This window comes from Phaseolus vulgaris, chromosome 10 (genome assembly GCF_051622355.1).
Source record: "Phaseolus vulgaris cultivar YP4 chromosome 10, ASM5162235v1, whole genome shotgun sequence".
NCBI classification, from domain to species: Eukaryota; Viridiplantae; Streptophyta; class Magnoliopsida; order Fabales; family Fabaceae; genus Phaseolus; species Phaseolus vulgaris.
In genome coordinates, this window is record NC_143507.1 from 45,485,263 (window position 1) to 45,509,874 (window position 24,612).

The following is a 24,612-nucleotide window of genomic DNA, read 5'->3' on the forward strand; positions in this document are numbered from 1 at the left end:
TTACAAAAAAACATAAAAGAAGGCAATCTAAGAAGATAAAACGCATATATAAATTTTAAAGAATGATAATTTAAAGGACTAAGATGTATTTTCCCTTTGTTGATTGTAATATGGCTTATGAAAAAAGTGGAAATCTTATTCTTTAAATTGTGCATTGTAATTTAAAAGTTTGAACTTTATTTTGTAATTACGTGAGAACAAATAAAGGCTAAAATGGAATTATATGATTTTATTTTATTTTATTTTTGTCTAAAGTTGTATCGAGTTTAAATGTAATTTTAATAAAAATTGGTTGTGTTATTAAATTATGAAAAAGTTATAGTCATAAATCAGTCATTCATTGTTATGAACATATGGGCAAAAGTTGAGGATGAAGTAAAATTCAACAACATATTTGGAAACAAATATTTGTGAATTTTAATATATTTGTATAATTATATTAAAAACTATTTGTTTCTTTTGAATTGGTTCAAACGCTTTAATTGATAACGCAAAAAAATAGTTTTGAAATATTGATAAGTAACGTATGTATAATAGATATATGATACGGATATCGAGACAGATATACATATATTTTTTAAAATGTAAAATATAAAAACACAAATTTATAATTATATAATTATAAATTATATAAATTGACAAATAAAATTATATATATATATATATAAATATGTTTCAATTTTTTTAATATTTATTTTAACATAGAGATGTTTTTTCTGTTTGATTTATTAATTATTTTTTATAATCATAATATATTTTTTATTTTTAAAATAATATAAAAATTATATTAAAATTATCATAAATTTTATAAATATTTTTTTATTTAAACACTTTATCTGTTTTACGAATATCGATATCTAATACGTCTCTTATCTCGAATATTGATTTAAGAAATATGTGTGACGATAATAGATTGACACAACAAAACTGAGAAAAGTACAGGTTTTTGGTTTGGTTTGGTTTGAGAGTAACATGAATTAATAATGTTGGAAAAGATTAGAATAAGAAAAGCAGAGAGAGTAGAGTGGCCATGTGTGTGTTTGATGAGTTAATAATGATATTTTGGAATTAAATAAATAAATAAATTATACGTTGCTTAGTTTGGTGGTTTTTGCGGGACGAGACAACCTACCAGTGGTTGAAGACACAGTTTTTAACTTTCAACAATAACAGTAACAACAGAGAGAAGAAGCAAAAAGAGAGAGAGAGAAAGAGAAAGTGAAGATTTTGATTTCAAGTGTGAAGTGTGAGAGATGGCTACTGCAATTCTATGAAGATGGGATCTCACCATTCTCTTTCATTCTGCTAAATCTTCAATCTTTCATCTTCCATCTTCCTCCATCTTCAGGTACTCACAGATCTTCTCCCATTGCATTCATCCCTGCTCTGCTCTTCAATGGGGTTTCCCTTCCACACCCATTTCCCATTTCTCTCTTTCTCATCCTTCTTTTCCTCCCTGCAATAACACCTCACTTTTCTTCTCCAACTCCAATCCATGGATCTCCCCAAGTTTGCATTTTGAGGGAGATCCATCACCCCGTCTGTTTCTTCTTCCTCTAGATCCACTCACCCCATCTTCAATTTTCCTTTTTCACCATTCCTGCTTCACCCCACTTCATAGAGTAACTGCTCCTGTTCACTTCCACTAACACCCTCACTGGAATTTGTTGGAATTCCCATTGAGAAGAACCAGATGTACCCACTCTTCACTGCCCCAGGTCAATGTTCTTAGTGTGTTTTTTCTTCCAATGGATCAACCAAATATCTTTAATATTCACTTACTTTGGATTCACTCGCATTGCTTTGTCCACATGCTCAATTCACTCACACCTGTCTTTTTACATTTTCTAATTTCATTAATACTCTTCTCTTCTCTGTGCTTCTTTTTGCCTAATGAATCCAAACCAATTTACTCTTTTAACTTTTATTCGATCATTCTTTTCCAGATAGCACTGCATTGCATTTCCATTCCCTTTGTTTGCACTTTTAATCTGGTATCTCTAACTCATTATGACTACTCTCAATTATCAGCTGAGGAAACAATACGTGTTTACTTCATTGGGCTTTTCTATAATAATGTTTTTTGGCTGCTTTCTCTTTAGATAAATATGGATGATCTATCCATTAGAGTATTGAATGAAGGCTAAAATTCCATTTCAATCGTCTCTTCCATTCCACTGTTTTGCAGTTTTACTTTGAGTACAGCTTCAACAAACTGGTACTGTTTCTCAAATAGGCCTCTTTTGCACTGCTTTGAAAAGGTCTGATGGGTTCAAGATTCCCATCTCATCAGCTCAGTAATGGCCTGTATGTATCAGGCCGGCCTGAGCAGCCAAAAGAAAAGACTCCGACAATGAGCTCAGTTGCAATGCCCTATACTGGTGGTGACATCAAGAAGTCAGGAGAATTAGGGAAAATGTTTGATATTCCCATGGATGGTTCTAAATCTAGAAAGTCTGGTCCAATAAATAATGCTCCTTCAAGGACAGGATCATTTGCAGGTGCTGCTTCACACTCTGGACCTATAATGCAAAATGCTGCAGCTCGTTCTGTTTATATTACATCTGGTAATGTATCTGCTGGAGGCATGTCTGCTTCAGCCTCAATGAAAAAGACCAATTCTGGTCCGTTGAATAAACATGGGGAACCAGTTAAGAAGTCTTCTGGCCCTCAATCTGGAGGAGTTACACGCCAAAACTCTGGTCCAATTCCTCCAGTTCTTCCTACAACTGGTCTTATCACATCTGGCCCACTAAATTCATCTGGGGCTCCAAGGAAAGTGTCTGGTCCATTAGATTCTACAGGATCAATGAAATCACATACCTCTTTTGCAGCCCAGAATCCTGCTGTAACCACTCTCAGCCTAGATGATGAATTTTCCTTCAAGAGGAACTTCCCAAAGCCGATATTGTGGTCCGTGATTCTGATTTTTGTAATGGGATTCATTGCTGGGGGTTTTATTCTTGGAGCTGTTCGCAATGCCATACTCCTCATTGTTGTTGTAGTTCTTTTTGCTGCGGTTGCTGCATTATTCACTTGGAATAGTTGTTTTGGAAGGAAAGCCATTGTTGGTTTCATTTCCCGTTATCCTGATGCAGAGCTTAGAACTGCCAAGAATGGGCAATTTGTGAAGGTTTCTGGGGTATGTAACTTAGAATCTATGTCCATGTATAATACAGTCAATGAAGTGAATAACCATGGGAAAAACACAGTCTTGCAAACACACACATGCACACCTAACCACCCATGCTTTAATTATTTAATTCTTCATCTGTTGCTTGGTGTATATTGCTTTTATGCGACATACATCAGTGAATTGAATGGTTCGCTCATGTCACATGTCATATTGCCTATGTTGTTATACGTGCCTAACCGAGAGAAATAGTCCGTAATTAATTCTACCTTTTGAAGGTGGTTACCTGCGGTAATGTTCCTCTAGAGTCCTCCTTTCACAAAGTTCCTAGATGTGTTTATACATCCACAAGCTTGTATGAATATAGAGGATGGGATTCGAAAGCAGCAAACCCGAAACATCGTCGTTTTACATGGGGACTTAGATCTGCTGAGGTAATTGCATTAATCTGTTCTGTCTTCAGATTGCCAAAATTTCAAATTTGATAAAATATTCAGGATTTCTTTATTTGAATTTACCATGGAAGTGAGTTAGATAGTGTTTTCCAATTGAATATACATGAACTGTTGAGAGAGAAACAGAGGCATTTACTGAACCGTATGTTGATTATAGAATAATCACAACAAAAATACTGAATGGATACTATTTTAATTAGTACTGACTGTTTCACTTGATCTTGTGACCACACTTTGTTTCTTATTCTTCCTGGCTATCATATTATCCCTAATGAGTACACAATTCTCAAAGAAATAATTTATGTTATTATCCGTGTATGTTTTTTATCTTCATGTATAAGCTTTTTCTAGGTGAATGTTTGACATACTTTACGATAGCAATCACAACAGCTTGAATGACTTTCATATACGAAATGCAAGAATTCACTAACCACCTTCCCTGCAAAAGGGATGTTTGGATGGGTAACCATAAAGTAATTGTACTTAGAATTTGAACTTATGGCCAAACTCAACCCCTAAAAAATGAATTGAAAAGGAGAGAACTTCCTCAGCTTTATAACCATTATTTAAACCATGTCTCAAGGCAATGTGAAACTAAAATACCTTTTCAAGACTGCAATTAACACAGCCCACAGTGGCTGCAAATAAGGTGGACTAGGGGTAACCGTGGTAAGTCGGCTGTCTAAGACCCCTCATGCCCAGGGCTATGGGTTTGGAGTGTGGCAATGCAATCAAGGCAGACCAAAGAGTCTGCAACTAAGCTTGGTTAGGATTTACTGCAATCAAGTGACTTTCCAACACTTTTTGACCAATCTCTTATATCTGTTACTATTATGTAATATAAAATCATTCTTAGAGTAATGCCCTCAACAAAGAAAAATGTTTGTTCTTATATAGATTGATCAGAAGCATAGTAGCCAATAGTGGGATTTGGCATTGCTATAGCAAAGTAGTGATTGGGTTCGGTCATACAATTCAAGTGCCAGAGACCTCAGTTGCAATAATCATTGTGGTCGAAATAGTGGTATTTCTCGCACTGTAGCAACATTACTAAGATGGGCTTCAAACCATTTTTTCACCTTTGAGAAATTTTGTGGTTTTTGTTTTGGGTTAAAATTTTAATGCATTTTTTTGATTCAGAAAAATATAGGGTTCAAAACCCTTCCCTGTTCATTCACCCAAAAATCACTTTTGTTTTGATATCTGGTCATTCACACTTATCAGGTCCGTGTTCCCTTTTTGTGTTGGTGTCCTGTTCCTTTTTCCTTCAGATTCCTCACTTTATATCTCCTAATTTTTTCTAATGTGTTCTGTTTCTGTTTTCTATTAATTTCATTGTCATCTTTCATTATTTGACTTCATTCCTATCTTCTTATTACTCTTACATTGATGGTGATTGCGTGTAAACTGTGACTTATTTATCATGGATTTCTTTTTTGGTTTTGAGTATTTATATGTGGTACATGTTATGTAGTTTATAGTATATATTTAAAATAGAGGCCATCTTGCTTTCCACCATTTTGCTATAGCATAGAGTTGACCACTTCGTGCCGTTAACTGGGATTGATAACTGTGATGAATATGGCCATTTACTCTAGCAACAATGACGATGGTACATTCTAATTAGGAACCAGAAAAGGATGGAGATGCAACTAATGATTGATGAAGACAATAACACAAATGATAGTCTTTGACTAGTTCTCCAATACAGGAATGATTAAAGCCTATGGCTCCTATTATTGCCAAGGGAATCAGCCAGGCTTGAGAGCAGGTGAAACAGGGTGAGAATTCAGTTGCTTAAGCCTTAAGATTATGGTGTTGGGCTTGGTCTCAAACTCCAAAGCACTTTCAAAAAGAGTTGGAATGGAAGCAATGAGAAAGAAGAGGGAAGAGGAGATGGGCATTGATGAGTGAAAATAATGTACATGTTATATTCTAACAAGGGAACAACACAACGAGCACCTAAAGAACTTTACCTAAGGTTTGAACCTAACTTATTTACATTGTAATAAAATTATCAACATAGAGTGCTAACAAATTAATGCTCCATTATAATCATCAAATATTGGTGAATCCAATGAGATACACAACTCTTCCATTGAGCTCTAACTGAAAGGATGCTGAAAATTTTGGTTTATAGGAGCTTCTTGCAGAATCTATTTGAAGTTATTGAAAGTAAAAGGCTTTGTTATGTTTATTATTTTTCTATAGTTCTATCTAGCCTTCTTTTGAAGCCAGAAGAAATATAAATATTACCCGTAAGTGACATAAAAAGAAGTTCTTCCGTTAGTTTCACTTCTGACACTGAATGTACTTGCTTTTAATTGAGAAATATGGTGGTGTAGGCTTTTGATGACGAAATTCTGCACTTTGACTACTAAGAATATTCTTACTCTTATAGGTATATCTTCATGCTCGTGTGATACTAGTATTGTGTGTGTGCCTATGTGGATTGGATTTTAATCTAGTTGACTTAAGCTTTCCACTATCACCTTGTTTGAACTGTTTTCATATGTTGGGGGAACAAGAATTTCATGTTGGGTGGCAAATACTAATTATATTCTTGAGAGGACCAAACGTTAAACTGTATGATCTTTTTCACAAAGAAAAATGTCTGCAAGTATGTTTTAGAAAAGTTTTTATCCTTGCAAGCTCCTCACCCAAATGTGGCTAGACTGTACTGGGTGCTACCGTGTATTTTTGAATTTTGCAGGATAACATGTGAAACTTAAAAGTTTATATTCATTTGCCTTGCATTTTATTCAATGCAGAGGCATGTGGTGGACTTCTACATCTCTGATTTCCAATCTGGCTTGAGAGCATTGGTTAAAACAGGCTATGGTGCAAGGGTGACTCCTTATGTTGATGATTCCATTGTTATTGATGTTAATCCAGCCAATAAAGACATGTCTCCTGACTTTCTTCGATGGTTGGGAGAGAGAAAACTTTCTAGCGATGATCGTATCATGCAATTAAAAGAAGGGTAACTACCTTATCTTGTTGATTGCAAAAATGCTTCTAGAAAATAAAGTTGGGATAACTCAAGATGGGAAGGATGTTCTTATGTCACTGTCACTGATCTTTTTGTAGGTACATCAAAGAAGGTAGCACAGTTAGTGTAATGGGAGTGGTTCAAAGAAATGACAATGTGCTTATGATTGTCCCTCCACCTGAGCCTTTGACCACCGGATGCCAATGGGCCAAATGTATATTTCCAGCAAGCCTTGAGGGTATTGTTTTGAGATGTGAAGATACGTCAAAGATTGATGTCATTCCAGTGTAGTCATCCTCTATGGTAACCTCCTAGGTATTCTTCTTTAATGTCTTCCCATGTCCGAAATGATGGTGGTGGTGGTGGTTGTTTGTATTTTGTAAGCATATACGCGTTGTTGGTAAGTGTGATGATTCTGCCATTGATATGGTGATTTCTTTTTTCCTCCACACTCAACTCCTAGTTTGTTGTATAGCTAATGGAAATTATTCTTCTTCTATTTTTCCGAAGGATTTTATACTTTTTAATGGACATGGTTTCATATAGTGAGAAGTTTTGTGTATTCAGAAAGACTCTGTTGTTTGAAACTGTCAAGGGAATCTATCATACACGATTTGTGAATTAGCTGATGCTGAACTGCGGATAAAAGGTGGAATATAGCCAATGGCCAAAATGGCTTTATTTGCTGAAATCATATGACTTATCTTGCTATAAATTTGCCTACTGGTGAAACTTGTTCAAGTGTATTATATCACATTTTTCTTTCACTATCCTCCATTCGAAACTGAATATGGAGACTTAAAACTTAAAAGAATTCTAGAGGTTGCATGGTTTGCCATCTTCCAAATGAATTTATCAGGAAAAATTATTGAAGAATGTAAGTGGTACCTATGAGTAAAATCACACGGTATTGGTAATTTTCAGTACATGTTTGGTCTGTCATACTTTTTAGAGACCTGCAATAGGCATCCAATGCAATTAAATAGCAAATTGTAATGGTGTGTTCCCATAATAGTTAAGATGTTAATGGATTACAGAAGCCAATAATAGGTAATATTATTTTATTTAACAATGAAGATGCTAGTAAAGATGTTTTAAATTACATATATGGTTAGAAAATAAAGTCCAAGAGATAACATCGTCCCAGTCCGAGTGGATTCCCATAGTTGAAGGGTTTGAGACACAATTTTTGTCCCTACGGACAACGTCCATGTCTGAGGTATTGTTCGCTTTTGAGGTCAGTGTTCCATGCTCCATTACGATTTTGTTCTTAAAAGACGTTCGGTGAGTTGAAGTATATAAACTGTCATTGGACTATATTGGTATACCAGAACAATTTATATTTAAATTCATCATATCAGGAAAGAAAGAATTGTATACATCTCTCTCACTCACGGTTATCAAAAGAATCATTTTCCTAAAAAGAATTAGAAGAGGGAAAAAGGCAAGTGAAACGTGTCGTGAAGAGAAGGGTGAGTAAGAGAGAAAAGGAGCAACGTGTTGAGTAGTGGTAGTTTGTGGTGTGACACATACACAACAGTGAATGTGTACATAAGCTAACACGGATCCAGTGAAGGAGAAGTCTAAGAATGAAGTTTGAAGTGTTAGTGTTGTTGATTATGGTCTGCTTCTGTGTCTGCACTGCTAATGCAGATGATGAAGAGCATGAGACAAAAGCATCCTTGTGGGAGTGGCAGAGACTAAGAACCGCTTATTCTGCCTATGTGGGACTTCTTTCTCCTTCGACTATTTCTCAATCTGGTTGGTACAAGATGCTTAAACACCTTCTGAATCAAGCATATCTCCATCTGTTTCCTCCAAATATAGAGTAAGAATTGGCATTGGCATAGATGATACTTTGTTCATTAATTTGTGTGACCATGAATCAGTTATTTATGGTGTGATATTTGAAAAGTTTTAGAAGAGAGGAGAAAGAAGAAGGCGTGAGTGGAGCAGGGGAGAAGGCCAAAGAAGCTTTGGGAAACAGCTTGGAGGATGCAGCAAAATCAGCAGCTCAAACCCTGCACAATGTCAAGAACACCTTCTCTCCTTCTCACTCTCAATCTGACACAGAATCCAAAACACACCACGAACTTTGATCTTACAAATATTTGTAACCACTCTTTCTTGCTGTTTATGATACTGATTAAGTGATAATAAGATTCACATCTTTTATGTTCATCTCACATCTTTAATTACAAGATTAATTAATACAACAAATATCACTAAGCTTCTGAACTTTTTAAATGATTTTTTATACTTAAATATTAAAACTAGATCGGAGAAAGACAGATAATTACTTTAAAAGTTGAACTTGAAAAACCTATGTGTCACCTACACTCACATGTTTATAATCTTTAAAATATATGTAGTATAATCTTTAAAAAATATATATAGTATAATCTTTAAAATATATTTAGGATACATATTTATTATATATATAATTATATATTATATAATTATGAATTAGTATAAAGATGTTTGAGTTTTTAAAATACTAATATATAAAATTGTATTAAAATGATTTTAAAAAAATTAATAAATATTTTTTGAATTAAAAATTTTATTTGAATTTTTAGAAAATTAATATATAAAATTATATTAAAATGGTGTTAGAATTGTTAAAAATTTAATAAACATTTTTTAAATTAGACATTTTACTAATATGTATTTGACGGTGTCATATATAAATGTGATGTCTTCGTAGTAAGAGTGTTGGTGTTTAATACATGTGTTTGACATGAACACATTATAAATATCCGAAGAGTGTTGTATGAGTAGTGTTGTACGAATGTCGATATTCAATACGTATGTCTATACGAGCGTCGATGTTTGATACATGTGTCTGATATGGACACATCATAAATATCCAAGAAGTGTTGTACGAATATTTGTATCCGAGAAGTGTTGTACGAATATTTGTATCCAATATTTTAAGAAGTATTGTACGAATGTCGGTGTCTAATACGTATGTCTATACGAGCATCGATGTTTGATACATGTGTCTAACATAGACACATTATAAATATCTGAGAAGTGTTGTAAGAATATCGGTATCAAATATTTTGAGAAGTGTTGTATGAATGTCGAAGTGTTATACGAGTATGAGTATCTAATAGTTCGAAAAGTATTATACGAATATCGGTTTAATAGTTCGAAAAGAGTATTATACGAATAGTGTAATAGTTCGAAAAGTATTATACGAATATCGGTGTCTAAGTAGTATTGATATTTTGTGTGATATTTTGTGTCTAACACGAACATACACTCACATACCATCTAAAGGATATACCATTTAAAAGAGAATTCTTCCTAAGGTTATAGTAAACCATCTCTATGGATCTTGACAAAAAAATTAGAGCGTTAATTAAATTTCCTTAGGGGAGAAAAGTAATGAACGGTTGGGATCAGAATGGAGATGGGATTGGGCGGATAGGATGGATTGATAATGGAAAGTGGAGTGGACTCTGAGTGATAGATATATGGCATGGTCGTCTGAGTCCGAACCAGTGATTCCTTGATCTGAGAGAATTTGCAGAGAGAGAGAGAAGAAGAAGAAGAAGAAGATGAAGAAGAAGACGATGGAGAAGTCGAAGTCCGCCAACAGTGACACCGTGCATTCGCCGCTTGTCACTTATGCTTCCATGATTTCTCTTCTCACGCTCTGTCCTCCATTTGTCATTCTCCTGTGAGTTGAACCCTAATCCGTTTTCAATTCGCCATTCTTGTTATTACTCTGGATTTGAAATCTGATCTGAATGATGCATGCAGATGGTACACCATGACTTCTGCTGACGGATCTGTTGCTCAGACGTGGAATTATTTGAAGCAGAATGGGGTGCAGGGCTTCCTCCATATATGGCCCAGACCAACTGCTACGGCGTGCAAAATCATTGTCGTCTACGCTGTCTTTGAAGCGGCGCTTCAGCTCCTTCTGCCCGCCAAAACCGTTTATGGCCCCATTTCTCCAACTGGTCATCGACCAGTCTACAAGGTTAACACACCCCTCTTCATCTGTCAAATCCTTTGCTTTTACCTTTTTTCACTAACCACTCTTCGTTTTCCATTCTCCAGGCAAACGGTGTGGCAGCGTATTTAGTCACCTTGATTACTTATATTGCCCTTTGGTGGTGAGACTTTTACGCCTCAACGTTCTCTTTCTGCTATTATTGTATCTCTGCATCTTCAATATTCTCTGTTATCTTTCCAAAAATGCATCTCAGTAGTAGTCACATTCAATTTTTGCACAATAGCGAGTAGTCAGTCACCGATAATAGAAATTTGTAGACATGCTATTCGGATTAACTAAGGATGGAATTTTCAGTTACTAATAATGCCCATGGGATATGTTGGGTTGAACAGAAAGGGGGAAAGTGGTACTTTCCTTTTGAGAATATCTCAGCTTCATTAACGTAGATTTGTTTCTGTGCTGTTGTAGGATAATAAAACCATCAGAAATTGAGTTGAATAAGATGACTGTCTGTTACTTCCTCTTTTGCAAGCTTTTTCTGCAGAGCAGGGTGTTTTTGTTTCTTGCTTTTTCAGTGACGAGCCACATGTCATTTTTTTATGCACTTTTCAGGTTTGGGATATTCAACCCTACAATTGTTTATGATCATTTGGGAGAAATATATTCAGCACTCATCTTCGGGAGCTTTGTCTTCTGTATTTTATTGTACATAAAAGTGAGGCTGAAATATAGCACAAATTACAAACTATCTGTTACCTATTAATTCGAAATGGATTTTCTGATTTTTGTTATGTATGCTAGGGTCTTTTGGCACCATCTTCCACAGATTCTGGCTCAAGTGGAAACATAATCATTGATTTTTACTGGGTAAACTAATCTCTGCCCTTTACTTTGGCTAAACAGTTTTATACCAATTATCTTCTTTGATGTCTATTTATTTCTTATAGAAAAATCACAATTTTTCGTCTAGTCTCACTGAAATTGTGCTCGTGTGCGATGCTACAATTGATCTTTTGAAACTCTTATTGTAGGATTGTATCTATGTTTTGTGATTGTAATTTCCGCTTTTTTTGACATAAGGATAAATTGCTTGAGAAAAATCTGGTCACTTGGGCTGTTTTACATTAAGGATTAAGTTCACCCTTTTTGTAAATAATGGCATTCTAATGTCTTGTTGTTCTTGCAGGGGATGGAACTCTATCCGCGCATTGGAAAATACTTTGACATAAAAGTTTTCACGAACTGCAGATTTGGAATGATGTCATGGGCGGTTCTTGCATTGACCTACTGTATAAAGCAGGTTGGGTCTCATAATATTTATTCTTTGCATAAATATTGAAGTCAATTAAATACCAAGCTGTGTCTGCTGCTTATAGCAGCTGCAGGTTTGGTGATTGTACTGTCCGGTTGGACTTCCTTAGTTGCCGTGGTGGCACCAACTTATCACAACCATGAGTAGGATGTGTGATGGATACAGTACTAGATGAATCCAGAACATGAATTTGTTTTATAAATATATCTTGTGATGTTTCTTGCCTTGGTTTAATTCTATAATTTTGTATTCTTGTATAAACAGTATGAAGAAAATGGAAAAGTATCTGACTCAATGCTCGTAAATACTGCATTAATGCTAGTATATGTTACCAAGTTTTTTTGGTGGGAAGCTGGATATTGGAACACAATGGATATTGCACATGATCGAGGTTCACACTTGCCCTATTCTTGTTTCTGTTGGACATACCTGCTCTCTTCTTTTGTTCTCTTATTTTGTACTTTTGAAGCTAGGTTCACACGTATCTATTTAAAGGCCTTTTCTGATTAGAAAAAAATTTACATCGTTAGATTTCATAGGTTATTAAAAGTATATCTTATTGCTAAATTCACTATACGTGTTGCTTTTTAAACTTGTTGATTGTATCGCTTAATCTTATAGCACTTTAATCTTGCAGCTGGATTTTATATTTGCTGGGGTTGCTTGGTGTGGGTTCCATCTGTGTATACATCTCCTGGAATGTACCTTGTCAACCATCCTGTAAATCTCGGCATTGAGGTACCATCTCCATCCTGTTTCTGATGCTTATATGTTGTAGTCCAATGGATGCGGGGTAACGAGATGTGAAGTTAGTTAGAGCTGAGTTAACTAGTGGAGTTGCCAGCAGAGTTTTTCTTATCTTTATTCTTTATCATTTCTGATTTTTCTGAAAAATTCCATTTTTGTCTTCCAGCTAGCGCTCTCAATTTTATTGGCTGGCATTCTTTGCATATTCATCAACTATGACTGTGACAGGCAAAGGCAAGAATTTCGTAGGACAAATGGAAAAAGCACGGTCTGGGGAAAAGCTCCTTCAAAGGTGTAGTACCTAGTATATGCTGTGTAAATTTAATTTGGACTCTATTTTCTATAGAATGTGTCAGAGAATGCTTACACATTTAGCAATAGGATTATATAAGCTAAGACATAATGAATACTTTTGCAGATAGAGGCCTCGTATACCACTACTACCGGGGAAACTAAAAGAAGCCTTCTTTTAACCGCAGGATGGTATGTTTTCACTTAAAATTTCTGTATGATTACTGAGAAGTGAGACCATACCTTCATTCTCTCCCTGATTGAAGGGTTTATGTTCAACATTTGTTGGGCATGATTATGGACATTTGAGTTTTTTTTAGGAGATGGCAATTGATTTAATAGGTCCTAATTCTATAAAAAGTGGATTTTGATAGTTTACAATTGAGTGTTATTTGTTAACCGTGAGGGGCTTTTAATTTCTGTAACTCGTGTCTTTTAGTAGAGTACTCTTCTTTTTTCAGAATAAACAATGCCCGTGTATAAAAAAAATACACCTTTGTCTTGGAAAAACTAACATTTCTCTTTTACGTTGGTACCTGCAGGTGGGGATTATCTCGTCATTTTCATTATGTCCCTGAAATACTGGCAGCTTTCTTCTGGACAGTCCCAGCTCTTTTTAATCATGTAAGGGCGTCTTTCTTCTTTGTACAAGTTGAATTTTGGAGAGAATGTTGAGCTCAGTTTTTTGTTTTCCCTTGTAGTTTTTGCCTTACTTCTACGTGATATTTCTTACCATCCTTCTCTTTGATCGAGCAAAACGTGATGATGATCGATGCAGATCCAAGTAAGCGTTCAGTTCAATGATTCTATCTGTTGATGTTACCTCTTGTATGATTTTGTTTCCCGAACACCCTCTTTAGCCTGAACTATGTTATGTTTTAGCTACAACTTAATGGGGTGGGATACATAGGCATGATTTGTTTGGCATTATGAAATCAACAGACCGGTAGCCCAGTGGAATTAGACTGTTTCATAAGTGTGCTAGCAAATCACAATATAAAAAGCAAAAGAATCTTGAGCACAACTCAACATGAAGTGGTAGTTTTGGCAAAAGAAACAAATTTATAAAATCGTTTCTACCCCTAATTGCTAGCAATTTGTTTCCATAAAAGCAGCACAATTATAAAGAATAAAATGAATGGTTCTTCAAAACCAATATTTTATTAATAATGGAACTCAAGTAAACTTTTCATTTACTTAGACTGAAATTGGAACATTCTGTCGTTCTTCTGGATCAGCACCATTGCAAATGAAGTTAAAAAAATTCATTGCATGCAGGTATGGCAAGTACTGGAAACTATATTGCGACAAGGTACCTTACAGAATAATTCCAGGAATATACTGAAGAATGATTATTGAAGACAGATTGTCTGGCCCCAGTTGGCTTTTATGCCATGTGAAAACTAAGGACGCCATCTGTTGCCTTCTATTGTTTACAGCCTTTGCTTGGTGCCTCCTTAAGATGCATGTTAGAGTACACTTTCTCTGAGGACTATTAATTATTGAACCAGAATTTTTAAGCTATTGTCGGAACTTGATTTTGGGATGCAATTTGAAGTTTTATTCTGTTCCTGTAGCATACTTTCAATATCTGTTTTCTTCCTTCACATATCAAGTTTCATAATCCAAAGTCATCAGGTATAAGCAGGGACAACGAACAAAGCCAGGTAAACATTGGTGAACCAACCTTCAGGCTGGAAGCTTGAAATTTCTGAGCTCTTCAATCACAAGCTGAAATCCCTGAGGTAGGTATGCAAATGCAATGTAACAATACGAAAGAGTTCAAGAACTAAACATCAAATTAACAATTTAATAGAACACACTCGTGACAACTTTGTTGTAAAGGGATTGATATGACCCAAACCAAAAGGAAGGGGAAGTGGACCAAGTGCATGTAAGATTATATAACAGATATGTCTTATGTTTTTTTTCGTGTGAATCTTCCTCTCTTGTATCTGAAACCTATAAGGGATTTTACGACAAAAACTTATAAATTTTAAAATGTAACGTCAATCGAAAATCTGTTTCCCTCAATCCTTATGCTATGGAACCAAACACTGGATAATTATTTGCAAGTTTGCTTTAACAAGCACAAGCACCATTTTATTGCTTCAAGCTTTTATTTTCATTGTATAATACAATTTGACTGTATTTTTAATTAATTAATTATGATATAATTCGTATGTATTTTTATTTAAGTGGCCAGGTTTAAATAATTTTTTAGAAGTTCTGAAATTATATTAGGAAAGTGAATTTTAAGTTGTATTTAATCATATACAATAAAATTTAATTTTATTAAAAAATATTTATAAGATTTTGCAATTCACATCTCTAATTGAAATGAATTTGATAATGTGGAGTTGGAATATTGACTCCCAACTTAAGATCTTAGTCTCTTTCTGAGACTCACCACCACACTCCACTACTATTAAAAACTACAGAAAAATATGTGTTCAATGTTAAATATAGAAAATATTGAATATGTTTTTTAAATATCAATTTCAACATGAACCAAATTTAGAGGTGGCAAAAACTTATTTAATCCTAGAGGTTATAATTTGAATTTACAAAATTTTAAATACATATTTATTATGTTACAAATTTTTTATACATATCTAAATATATATCTTACACGAGTCTTACATAATTTTAAAAATAAGTGCATGATGTTACATGTATTGGAGTTATTCATTGAAATATAGATAAAGATATATCTAGTGTCAGATATTGAATTAGGGTGCCACTTAATCTTGATTATTGTGTCTTTATACATTGCAAGGTTATTTCATGATGAAGGACGAGCACAACTTTTTATAGGGATTTTTTGTTTGTTTCATTTCATCTTTCACTTTAAAAGTTGCTTCCTCTGAAAAATCATCCATTCTCAAGTTGTTTGGTACAAAATTTTATAAAAAAGTTACAATGTTTAATAAATAAGTAGCAAAAAAAATGAATAGAAAATGATAAAATTCAACTAATTAGAAATTATTGTTGGTAAACTTTCAAATAATGATTACAAAAGTAACTGAATATTTTAAGACTAAGAGGAAAAAGAAATTGTAATAGTGGGCCATGGTCAAAGGTAAAACACTGATGCCACTAATTTTTGCACCATTTTTCTTCTTCTTATAAAAAAGTCATTGGAAAAATTTGATTTTTTGGAATTTTAAATTTACTTTATCTATAAATAAATTTGATCTAATATTATGGATAAAGAATCTGATGTATTTCTGAGAAACATACATTTTTTATGAACAAAAGTAACATACACCAGCACATATAATTTGTTATTTTTTAATTAAAATTTAGAATTTTATTTTAATAATCTGATTTTTATTTGTAAATTTTAAATAGGGTAATCTTTGTAAGTTTTTAAGTCATGTATTCAATAATAACATAAATCCTTCTCTTCAAAAAAGTCGTGTCTTTTGGGGAAAAAAGGTATAAGATTAAGAATTTGAAATCCATTTGAGCCCTAAAGATCGGAAAGTTTCACCCTTTCATTCAGAGCGTTTCCGTTATCGGTGCTATTCTCACTCCTTTCACTTTCTCAACCTTTCCGATTTAATGATTTCAATGCGAATTTTGTTTCACTCTGTTTATTTGTGTTCTTTTTATGAATTTTGCGAATTAGTATGTTGAATAATTTGATATTTGATGCATGCTCGTCCAATACTTGATCCTAATCGATGTCGTTCTTAAACTGTTTTAGCTCTTTCCATGCACATCAACAAGTTAGGGTTTTTGTTAGTACCCCCAAATATTCATCTTCCCCCAAAATCGTTTCGTCCTTAACTGGTTATGTGGGGATATCTGCTACGTAGTTCGAGAATTTATTTTAAAAAAAACTGTCTTCAATCATGTTTTATTTTTTGGTACAGAGATGTCATCGTATGACAATGTAGTTGGTGGGAAATTGAAGCTGAAGGGGAAAGCTCTGGATGTGGCTGGTGGAGTGAAGAAGAAGAAAAAGAAGAACAAAAGAAACCAAGATCAACTTCTGCAAGTTGCCGAAGATGAGATTTCAGCAGGTTGGTTGTTTCAGGGCAACATATTATTACATCTATGTTGTGTTGTTCTTTCATTTACTGAGGACTTAATTAAACTTCTCAGAGTGCTGAATGTTCAAGCAATGATAATTAAAACCTTGTCTTGACTCTTGATGTGTGGTCATTCATCCTGTGAAATGGCAAATGGTTCTATTCGTCTTGAGGACATGAACTTTCATGAATTTGTTACACTCTAATTAGTTTATCTGTAAGATGGTTTGGCTATGGCTGAGTAAAACATAAAAAAGTTGTTTGGGTTTTGGAAGAACACCACTGTGGTCAAGGTGAGCGATAGCCGCAATAATCTTAATCATGTTAAACCCTTCAATTTATGTGGACTTCTTGAAGAGATATATTTTTGTTGTTGCTGTGAAATATGATGAGGGGCAATGGTTTATGGAAACTTGGAATATGAAAGATAGCTCTTACATATCATAACTTCTTACTGTTGTTTGCAAAGCTAATGATTTCTGGAGTGCCTGCGTACAGAGCCACAGTTCTGTTTTTGTTGGTTTTCTTGAGTAGCTTTGTGTTCAATTGAACATAGATTATGCTGTATATATAATGCTATTTTGATTTAGGTGGAAGCGCAGAAGAAGCTAAAGATTTGAATGATGAGGATACAAATACGGCAAGGGAATTGAGCAGTGGGAAAGGGAAGGGTGCCCATTATGATGATCATCTTACACCAGCAGAGAGGAGATACATAGAGCAGAGGGAGCAACTTGATGTTCACAGATTGGCCAAGATTTCTAATAAATCTCACCGTGATAGAATTCAAGATTTCAACCAGTATCTTGCAAACATGAGCGAGCATTATGATATTCCTAAAGTTGGTCCTGGATGATTGGACCATTGTGATAAAGCCAAATCCTTATCATTTGTACTTGTTAGTTAATTTCAATGGCGTGTGCACTCACAGTGGTTAATGTCACTATATATTCATACTTTGTTTTGGACCAACCTGTATTTCGGATAATACATATATTTGTTTTCTCTTCCTGTGGATGGAGATGTATGTTGTTGCCGTCAACGAAATTTCGTCATTTGTTTTATTAATTGTGCAAGGGAAAATGCATAATGTACAGAAGCTGATAAGGTTACAAGGAATTTTAGCGTGAAAAGATTTTACTTATTTAGGGCAGGAAATATATAAATTATGTTAGTATGTCAAATAATTTTAGTACATATTACATTGGAGCATTTTTTATTAAAATTACAAAAAGCAACAATTCTTCATTAAAATAAATAAGGGGATCAGAGATATCTGTTAGTGACAAAAGAAATAAAAAGGAACGGATAGAATAATGTTGAGTATCAATAATGCCTCATTGTGCTGCGTTGAAGTGGTTTCTCGTATAGGTGGGGAGAATGTAAGTTTTCAGAGCGTGATAATTACTTATAATTATAGCAAAGTTGAAGTGAGTTTTAGTAGTAAAGTAGAACGTTTGTTTGTGTGAATAGGTGTCAAGAGGTAACATTCGATTGAAAGAAGAACCTAGATCGTCTAATTAATAAACTCCATATCATGATCATTGACATAATTATTATGCAACATTATAATGTATAAGAATGAGACTTGGTTAAATTATAATTTATAATTGTAGTTCGTAATACATATGCCTATAACATAACCACTCTGGTTCAAGAAATAGTCATATCGCGCAAATGTTCGTAAGGGAGCGGGTGTAAGAAAAGAGTTGGTATCTCTAAATTTTAGCATCACAAAACTTGACATGCAAAATAATTGGAATAAATACTCATTGCTACAAAAAAAGTCCATCTATGAAATACAGGATTCGAGATGATTCACTTCCCCCAAAAATTCCAACCCTGTGAATCCAGAATCCACATACCCTCAGGCATTTAATGTTCTAAAATAATTTTATTCTCCTAAATACATATTGAAAGAACAACGTTTCATTTCTTATTCTCAATAAACAAACTAGGGATTGACCGAAAACACAGGATTATATAGGTACACATGAAACTAGATCAAAAGTCAAACCAGCACCAAGAAGGGAAATAAATGTGATATGAATGAATCAAACAGTCAAATATGAGAACGCTGGGGACGTTGCAACCCTGGTACGCCAGATTGCCTCTTAAATAGGAATAACACAATATTTGCGCAAACTACCCACCATCATCTTTCATTCATCGGGTTTCATCCTCAAGGTTGCGGAAACCGGTAGTTAGGTCCTCGTGTAACTTCTGAAATTTGGCGACCAAAGCAGCTTCACCTTCTGCTGGGTCCTCAAATTTCTGAGACCTGCAATGGCAACAGATCAATAGAATAAGAGACCTACTTAACATGTCAAAATAAGTCATCATGTGTAGCACTACAAGTACTCACACTAATCGATAGAAGAGATCTCCCACACGATGCTTGATAAGGGTGTACGTTATCCTCTGACCATCTGTACCAGCTCCCCTCTCTACTGCCTGCACATGTAGCCAGCCCACATTAAAGTTCTAAACTTTGAATGCCATTTAGCCATCTTAACTGAAATTTCTTTTCAGGTAAGAGTAATAATAACACTTTGGCTGAGGTATCATCAAGAATGCAGAACACAAAGAAAGTAAGAAACAACCATTTCTTGTCCAAATATGTGAGGGATGACAGACACGATGCAATGAACAGAACACAAAATCCATCTTTATGTTTCCATGGATTTTTTTCCTAACATAAACAAAACTAAACCATTGCCGGATTCCTTAGTCCATACATACCTGATTGGCCAAATTGTAGAAATGGATAATGTTACGCATCATCCAAACAGACTTGTAGAAGGGGCAGAATTTGTCATATCTATCACAGCCAAACAAAAGGTCGCAACATAAGAACAGCAAATAAAAACAATAATATAATACATACTAAAGAAGTTAACCAATTACAAGGAGACTTACGGTGTAAAGGCATTTTGAGCAAGATAATCCTCTCTCAAAAGCTTTGCAGTTTCTAAGGTGATCTTATCTCCTTCAGCTAAAGCATCCTTGCCCACAAGCTGGAGTAAACACATTATTCAGTTATGTATCATAGAACAAAAGCGTATACATCCTAATAAACTTTCTAAACTATACAACACCATAATTTAGTAGTAATTATTTAGAGCTCCACTCATCAAATTATGCATACCCAAGTTTTGAATAAATAGTGGTTTGCCCACAAGTTACTTATGATACCACATCTATTCTCAGAAGACGCTGAACGATTCTTAATCCCATCCTAAGCATCGGTGCATTTTTTTGACAAACAATCAATATAATAGAACCAACAAAAAAACATACCTGGACAATTTCATTCAGGTCATCTTCTCTTTGCAGAACTTCACGAGCTTTAGTCCTAATGTTTATAAAATCTGGATCAAATTGCTCGTAAAAGGATTCAAGTGCCTAAAGATACCAAAAAAGAAAATATTAATTGAAAAATTATGGAACCAAAACACGAAGTATATGCATACAAATGTAAACAGCAGGATAATGAGTTACTAAAAACCAACTTCAGGACATACCGTTGAGTATTTTGAATAGGAAATAAGCCAGTTCACAGAAGGAAAGTGCTTCCTCTGAGCAAGCTTCTTGTCTAGACCCCAGAAAACCTGTCAATCAGCAAATATAAACTTATACAATGAATCGGAAGTCATTGAATAATAGGTAAAAAGGGACTTAACTAGATGGTTATTCATAGTGATAAATCTGATCAGGGTTTTAAATATTGGACATTAGTCAAAACAACCTGAAGCTTATTGCTGACTTAATTCGCATGCATTTACCCCTTTCAACCATATTTGAAGGTATAGTTTTACCTGAACTATGCTGAGGGTTGCAGATGTCACAGGATCTGAGAAATCTCCTCCAGGTGGTGAAACAGCCCCAACAATTGTTACACTACCTGTTCGTTCAGGGCCTCCAAGACATTTTACTTTCCCCGCACGTTCATAGAAAGAGGCTAAACGAGCAGCGAGGTAAGCAGGATATCCACTATCTGCAGGCATCTCTGCCTGTGGAAGACAACATTATCATCAAAATCAATTAACCAGGGTCCATGCCTCATATGTCTCAATCGTAATTGTATATAAATGGTCTACTTTATACTAGTCAGGAAAGAAAATGTCTCAATCGTAATTGTATATAAATGGCCTAGTTTATACTAGTCAGGAAAACTACAAAATAATATATGTATTTTAAGCACACAAAACTAAAATAAAAAATATTCCTAACAGGCAATAAAATTCTCACCAGTCGTCCAGAGATTTCACGCAATGCTTCTGCCCATCTAGATGTAGAATCAGCCATCATACTGACATTGTAACCCATATCTCTAAAATACTCAGCTAATGTGATTCCTGCAATTAAATAAAAAATGCAGTACACAGGTCAAACTGGTCCATTATAAGGGCAAATAAAATAAAATTGAGCCAGGTGAAAATAACCAATATGCAGAATATTTTGACACTAAGCATGGATCTACAACAAAGTTTATTGCAGCGCAATCACTGAGATATGCAAAGATTGAAATCCTACAAGACTTTCACAAAGCCAACCAAATTGTACTTGCAATTCGAGAGAATTAGTATATATTAATTACCAACAATAAATAGATGTTCTAGAATTTAATAGCTACAAAGTTACCTGTATAAATTGAAGCTTCACGAGCAGCCACAGGCATGTTTGAGGTGTTAGCCACTAGTGTTGTACGCTTCATGACAGATTCTTCACGACCATCAGGTAATGTCATTGTAAGTTGGGGAAAATCCATGAGAACCTGAACAATCATTCAATTAGTTTGCCAACTTCAAAATAAGAAATGCAGTATTTTGATACAGGCAACTGAAAAAAAAGTACCTCTGCCATTTCATTTCCACGTTCCCCACAACCGACGTAGATCACAGCATCAGAATTGGAATACTGACAGAAGAGGGGAAAGAAAAATTATGGAAAATATTAATAATTAAAAAACTGTCTTAATGGGGCGTACTAGGTTGAGAGTTAGCCCAGGCACAACAATACAGTTTCACCTTGGTGACTGGTTCATGAGTTTGAATCTGGAATCAGACTCATTGATTAAGGCTGCATACAACACCCCCCCAAAAATACCTCCACAAAGCAAGCTAGTTAGGGTGTATTAAGTTTACCTTAGAAAGAGCCTGACTGATGACTGTTTTCCCACAGCCAAAAGCTCCAGGTATGGCACAAGTCCCACCAAGAACTGAGGGGAAAAGGGCATCAAGAACACGCTGTACAAAACAGAAGTCATTAGCCATGAAAACTATCACAATTACATCATGGATGATACAACTGATAACAACTGAGTTTACCTGACCAGTAAGAAGAGGAGTATCAGCTGCAAGTTTTGATGCAACAGGCCTTGGTGAACGTACAGGCCAAGTCTGAAAATGGGTAAAGTACCCAAAAGAAAGTTGTAATGTAGGATACTGATAAGGAAGAGCAATACTTCAATTCAGTTGCTACAATGAACAAAATAAATGGTTATAAACCTGAAGCATGGTAAATTTCTTTTTGACACCTTGAAACTCAAGTTCCAATACCTCATCCTGAAAATAATAGAAGGATTAAAATCATAGATAGCAAAGAATAAGAGAAGCTACTGAATGCGAGAATAGAGATGTTGAATACGTATGTAAACTTGGCAATCCTGCCATCATCAGAAGAATATGAAGCAAAGAGAAAGAGAGACCATGAATATCACTCCAAAAAGACGTCAGAAAAGAAAAAACGGACTAAAAAATTATCATCTCACAGAAAAAAGCACAGTACATAAAAAGAGAGGAGTTAAAAAAAACTGACCGTTATAGAATATTGGCCAGGGGGTGCAATGTAGGTAATCTTTCCCATGGCATCAGGAGGAAGTGCAATATGGTGTTTCATTAGAGTGTTCTCAAAAACAGTCTGCACCGGTAAATAATTCACAAGATTTAAAAAAAAGAGATGCACAGAATAGGAACAACTTGCAAGCCAACCTAAAGGCAACAGAAACGTACAGCGTACAAATCTCCACCAGTTAATAGGTCACCTTCACCTGTCATCAGTGAAGAAAGTAGAATATCAGAAAAGAAAACGGTCCATGTAATACTTCTGTTCAATATAGAAATTAACAATAAAAAGAAAATTAATTTTATTTCTCTAGTACCAATTTTTGTAGGTTGAAATTCCCAAAGTGTATCTTTGTCAAGTGCTGGAACAGACACACCCCGAGGAATATAGACATCGCCAGATCTTTTAGCAATAGTTTTCAAAGGCCTCTGTCACAATAAAGAAACATTTAAGTTAGAAAGAACAGGCCAAGAAAATAAAACTTAAATCATTAAGTGGTCAGCATATAGCAATTGAAGTGATATGTAATCCTTAAATGTTCTGCTTAGGGAAAAAGCACACCTGAATTCCATCAAAAATATTCCCCAATATTCCAGGCCCCAACTCCACGGACAAAGGCTGTTATAAAACATACTGCTTATCAGTTGAAGTTCACAGTAAGAATTTAAACATAAGAAAAAAGTATACGGAATCTCACCTTGTGCGTCCGTAACACTGGATCATTAACCATCAAACCAGCCGTTTCCTCATAAACTAAAATTGCAGAGAACCAAATAGGTTTTCATTAAAAACTAACAAAAGTCAACATAAACGATTAAAAGATGAAAATGTGGTATTATCAACGCAGTATGCAGTTTCAAAATTGCACCTTGGATAGTAGCAGAATCCCCTTCAAGACGAATAATTTCCCCAATGAGATTATCATGACCAACGCGCACCAGTTCATACATAGCAGCCCCAGCCATGCCATCCGCAACCACGACTGGTCCCGAGACCTGTTTTCATTGGGAAAACACAATTCAGCATCCATCCATGACCCTCGTGTTAAACTTCCAGAGCCCAAAGAATAAAAAAAAAAAATAACGAGAACGAAGAGTTAAGTGGATCACATCCTCAAGGAAGCAAAAGTAACCTAGCCTCAAGGGATTCCGAGAACAGCATACAAAGACGCAAAAAAAGCGCAGAATGTACAGTAAAACGGTCCAAAAAAAGAAGAAAGGAAGAACTAAAAAGGAGAAAGAAAAAAAGTTAGATCGGGCAGCAGCAATTGAAGAGATTGAAGATGTAAACGGTTGTAAAAGAAAAAAAAGGTGATATAACGAGAAATAAGTAGCAGAGCGAAGGTGCGAAATTGGCAGTGGCGATCGTGTATGGAGATCAACAGGCAAAGCGAATCGAACGATGAGACGGGAGGTGATTGGATTTGGATCGGACGGTGGAAACGAAGATGGCAGCGAGTGGTGGAAGAAACGAATTAACAGAAAAGGCGAGAGGAATTGAGGGGCGGAGAAGAGAACGAACCTTGCGAACGTAACCGTATTCACTCTCCTTCTCGGAGTCCTCGAAGGTGGTCATGCGAGCTCCATAGACAGCGGGCATTTTGAGATCGGAGAAGAGGTTGAAGATCCGATGCGAGAAAGGGTGAAAACCCTAAGGATTGGAGAAGAGAAGTGATGGAAGTGCGTGATGAGATTGGGATTGTGAGAGTGAAGAAGAAGAAGATGAAGATGATGATGATGATGACAGTGATGGATGTATTTGGTTTGTTTTATTTGATCTGCTGCGGAGATGCACACACTATCGCACCACGTACGCTCTTTCCTTC

General features: G+C 35.1%; 5 protein-coding genes across 8 annotated transcripts; 4 read left to right on the forward strand and 1 right to left on the reverse strand.

Moving 5' to 3' along the window:
- Positions 1 to 888: 888 nt before the first annotated feature.
- Positions 889 to 7,150, forward strand: LOC137818355 (protein SHOU4). 4 transcript variants are annotated; one of them, XR_016516289.1, is made up of 6 exons: positions 1,008 to 1,348; positions 2,189 to 3,142; positions 3,412 to 3,567; positions 5,216 to 5,569; positions 6,360 to 6,571; positions 6,679 to 7,150. XR_016516289.1 is itself a non-coding variant. In XM_068621721.2 (5 exons), exons 2-5 carry the CDS (start codon positions 2,267 to 2,269, stop codon positions 6,869 to 6,871), a joined length of 1,437 nt encoding a protein of 478 aa, XP_068477822.1. In that variant the 5' UTR covers positions 889 to 1,348; positions 2,189 to 2,266; the 3' UTR covers positions 6,872 to 7,150. The 4 variants fall into 4 exon arrangements, 2 of the variants coding, with proteins under 2 accessions (XP_068477822.1, XP_068477824.1); XR_016516290.1 differs by having other exon boundaries at positions 1,141 to 1,718; XM_068621721.2 differs by lacking the exon at positions 5,216 to 5,569 and having other exon boundaries at positions 889 to 1,348.
- A 949-nt stretch (positions 7,151 to 8,099) lies between these two features.
- LOC137818356 (uncharacterized) lies at positions 8,100 to 8,761 on the forward strand. Its single transcript, XM_090296425.1, has 2 exons — positions 8,100 to 8,408; positions 8,496 to 8,761. The coding sequence occupies exons 1-2, from the start codon at positions 8,170 to 8,172 to the stop codon at positions 8,677 to 8,679; spliced, it is 423 nt and encodes a 140-aa protein (XP_090152551.1). The 5' UTR covers positions 8,100 to 8,169; the 3' UTR covers positions 8,680 to 8,761.
- A 1,107-nt stretch (positions 8,762 to 9,868) lies between these two features.
- Positions 9,869 to 14,476, forward strand: DWF5 (Ergosterol biosynthesis ERG4/ERG24 family). The gene is made up of 13 exons (XM_068623507.1): positions 9,869 to 10,268; positions 10,352 to 10,574; positions 10,655 to 10,710; positions 11,163 to 11,265; positions 11,352 to 11,417; positions 11,737 to 11,850; positions 12,127 to 12,253; positions 12,500 to 12,600; positions 12,776 to 12,901; positions 13,028 to 13,092; positions 13,443 to 13,524; positions 13,602 to 13,684; positions 14,179 to 14,476. Exons 1-13 carry the CDS (start codon positions 10,147 to 10,149, stop codon positions 14,243 to 14,245), a joined length of 1,335 nt encoding a protein of 444 aa, XP_068479608.1. The 5' UTR covers positions 9,869 to 10,146; the 3' UTR covers positions 14,246 to 14,476.
- Positions 14,477 to 16,284: 1,808 nt separating this feature from the next.
- Positions 16,285 to 17,954, forward strand: LOC137819611 (7-dehydrocholesterol reductase-like protein). The gene is made up of 3 exons (XM_068623508.2): positions 16,285 to 16,424; positions 16,782 to 16,931; positions 17,531 to 17,954. Exons 2-3 carry the CDS (start codon positions 16,784 to 16,786, stop codon positions 17,794 to 17,796), a joined length of 414 nt encoding a protein of 137 aa, XP_068479609.1. The 5' UTR covers positions 16,285 to 16,424; positions 16,782 to 16,783; the 3' UTR covers positions 17,797 to 17,954.
- A 726-nt stretch (positions 17,955 to 18,680) lies between these two features.
- On the reverse strand, positions 18,681 to 24,528 carry VHA-A (vacuolar ATP synthase subunit A). Its single transcript, XM_068623506.2, has 20 exons — positions 24,309 to 24,528; positions 23,656 to 23,782; positions 23,485 to 23,540; positions 23,349 to 23,405; positions 23,104 to 23,215; positions 22,955 to 22,992; positions 22,761 to 22,862; positions 22,451 to 22,507; positions 22,271 to 22,342; positions 22,088 to 22,189; positions 21,798 to 21,860; positions 21,585 to 21,717; positions 21,192 to 21,298; positions 20,759 to 20,953; positions 20,465 to 20,551; positions 20,241 to 20,345; positions 19,860 to 19,957; positions 19,683 to 19,761; positions 19,306 to 19,394; positions 18,681 to 19,221 (listed from the first exon to the last, which is right to left on the reverse strand). Exons 1-20 carry the CDS (start codon positions 24,384 to 24,386, stop codon positions 19,107 to 19,109), a joined length of 1,872 nt encoding a protein of 623 aa, XP_068479607.1. The 5' UTR covers positions 24,387 to 24,528; the 3' UTR covers positions 18,681 to 19,106.
- Positions 24,529 to 24,612: the final 84 nt, after the last annotated feature.

Coding starts and splice junctions, on each gene's coding strand:
- DWF5 (XM_068623507.1), top strand. CDS start 10,147: ATGAAGAAGAAGACGATGGAGAAGTCGAAGTCCGCCAACAGTGACACC. Junction 11,851..12,126: donor TGACCTACTGTATAAAGCAG/GTTGGGTCTCAT, acceptor TTGTATAAACAG/TATGAAGAAAATGGAAAAGT. Junction 12,254..12,499: donor GGATATTGCACATGATCGAG/GTTCACACTTGC, acceptor TTAATCTTGCAG/CTGGATTTTATATTTGCTGG.
- LOC137818356 (XM_090296425.1), top strand. CDS start 8,170: ATGAAGTTTGAAGTGTTAGTGTTGTTGATTATGGTCTGCTTCTGTGTC. Junction 8,409..8,495: donor CTGTTTCCTCCAAATATAGA/GTAAGAATTGGC, acceptor ATATTTGAAAAG/TTTTAGAAGAGAGGAGAAAG.
- LOC137819611 (XM_068623508.2), top strand. CDS start 16,784: ATGTCATCGTATGACAATGTAGTTGGTGGGAAATTGAAGCTGAAGGGG. Junction 16,932..17,530: donor CGAAGATGAGATTTCAGCAG/GTTGGTTGTTTC, acceptor ATTTTGATTTAG/GTGGAAGCGCAGAAGAAGCT.
- VHA-A (XM_068623506.2), bottom strand. CDS start 24,386: ATGCCCGCTGTCTATGGAGCTCGCATGACCACCTTCGAGGACTCCGAG. Junction 22,508..22,760: donor CTGGCCAATATTCTATAACG/GTCAGTTTTTTT, acceptor TATTATTTTCAG/GATGAGGTATTGGAACTTGA. Junction 19,762..19,859: donor GCTCAAAATGCCTTTACACC/GTAAGTCTCCTT, acceptor TGGCTGTGATAG/ATATGACAAATTCTGCCCCT.
- LOC137818355 (XM_068621721.2), top strand. CDS start 2,267: ATGGGTTCAAGATTCCCATCTCATCAGCTCAGTAATGGCCTGTATGTA. Junction 3,568..6,359: donor GGGGACTTAGATCTGCTGAG/GTAATTGCATTA, acceptor TATTCAATGCAG/AGGCATGTGGTGGACTTCTA. Junction 6,572..6,678: donor ATCATGCAATTAAAAGAAGG/GTAACTACCTTA, acceptor ATCTTTTTGTAG/GTACATCAAAGAAGGTAGCA.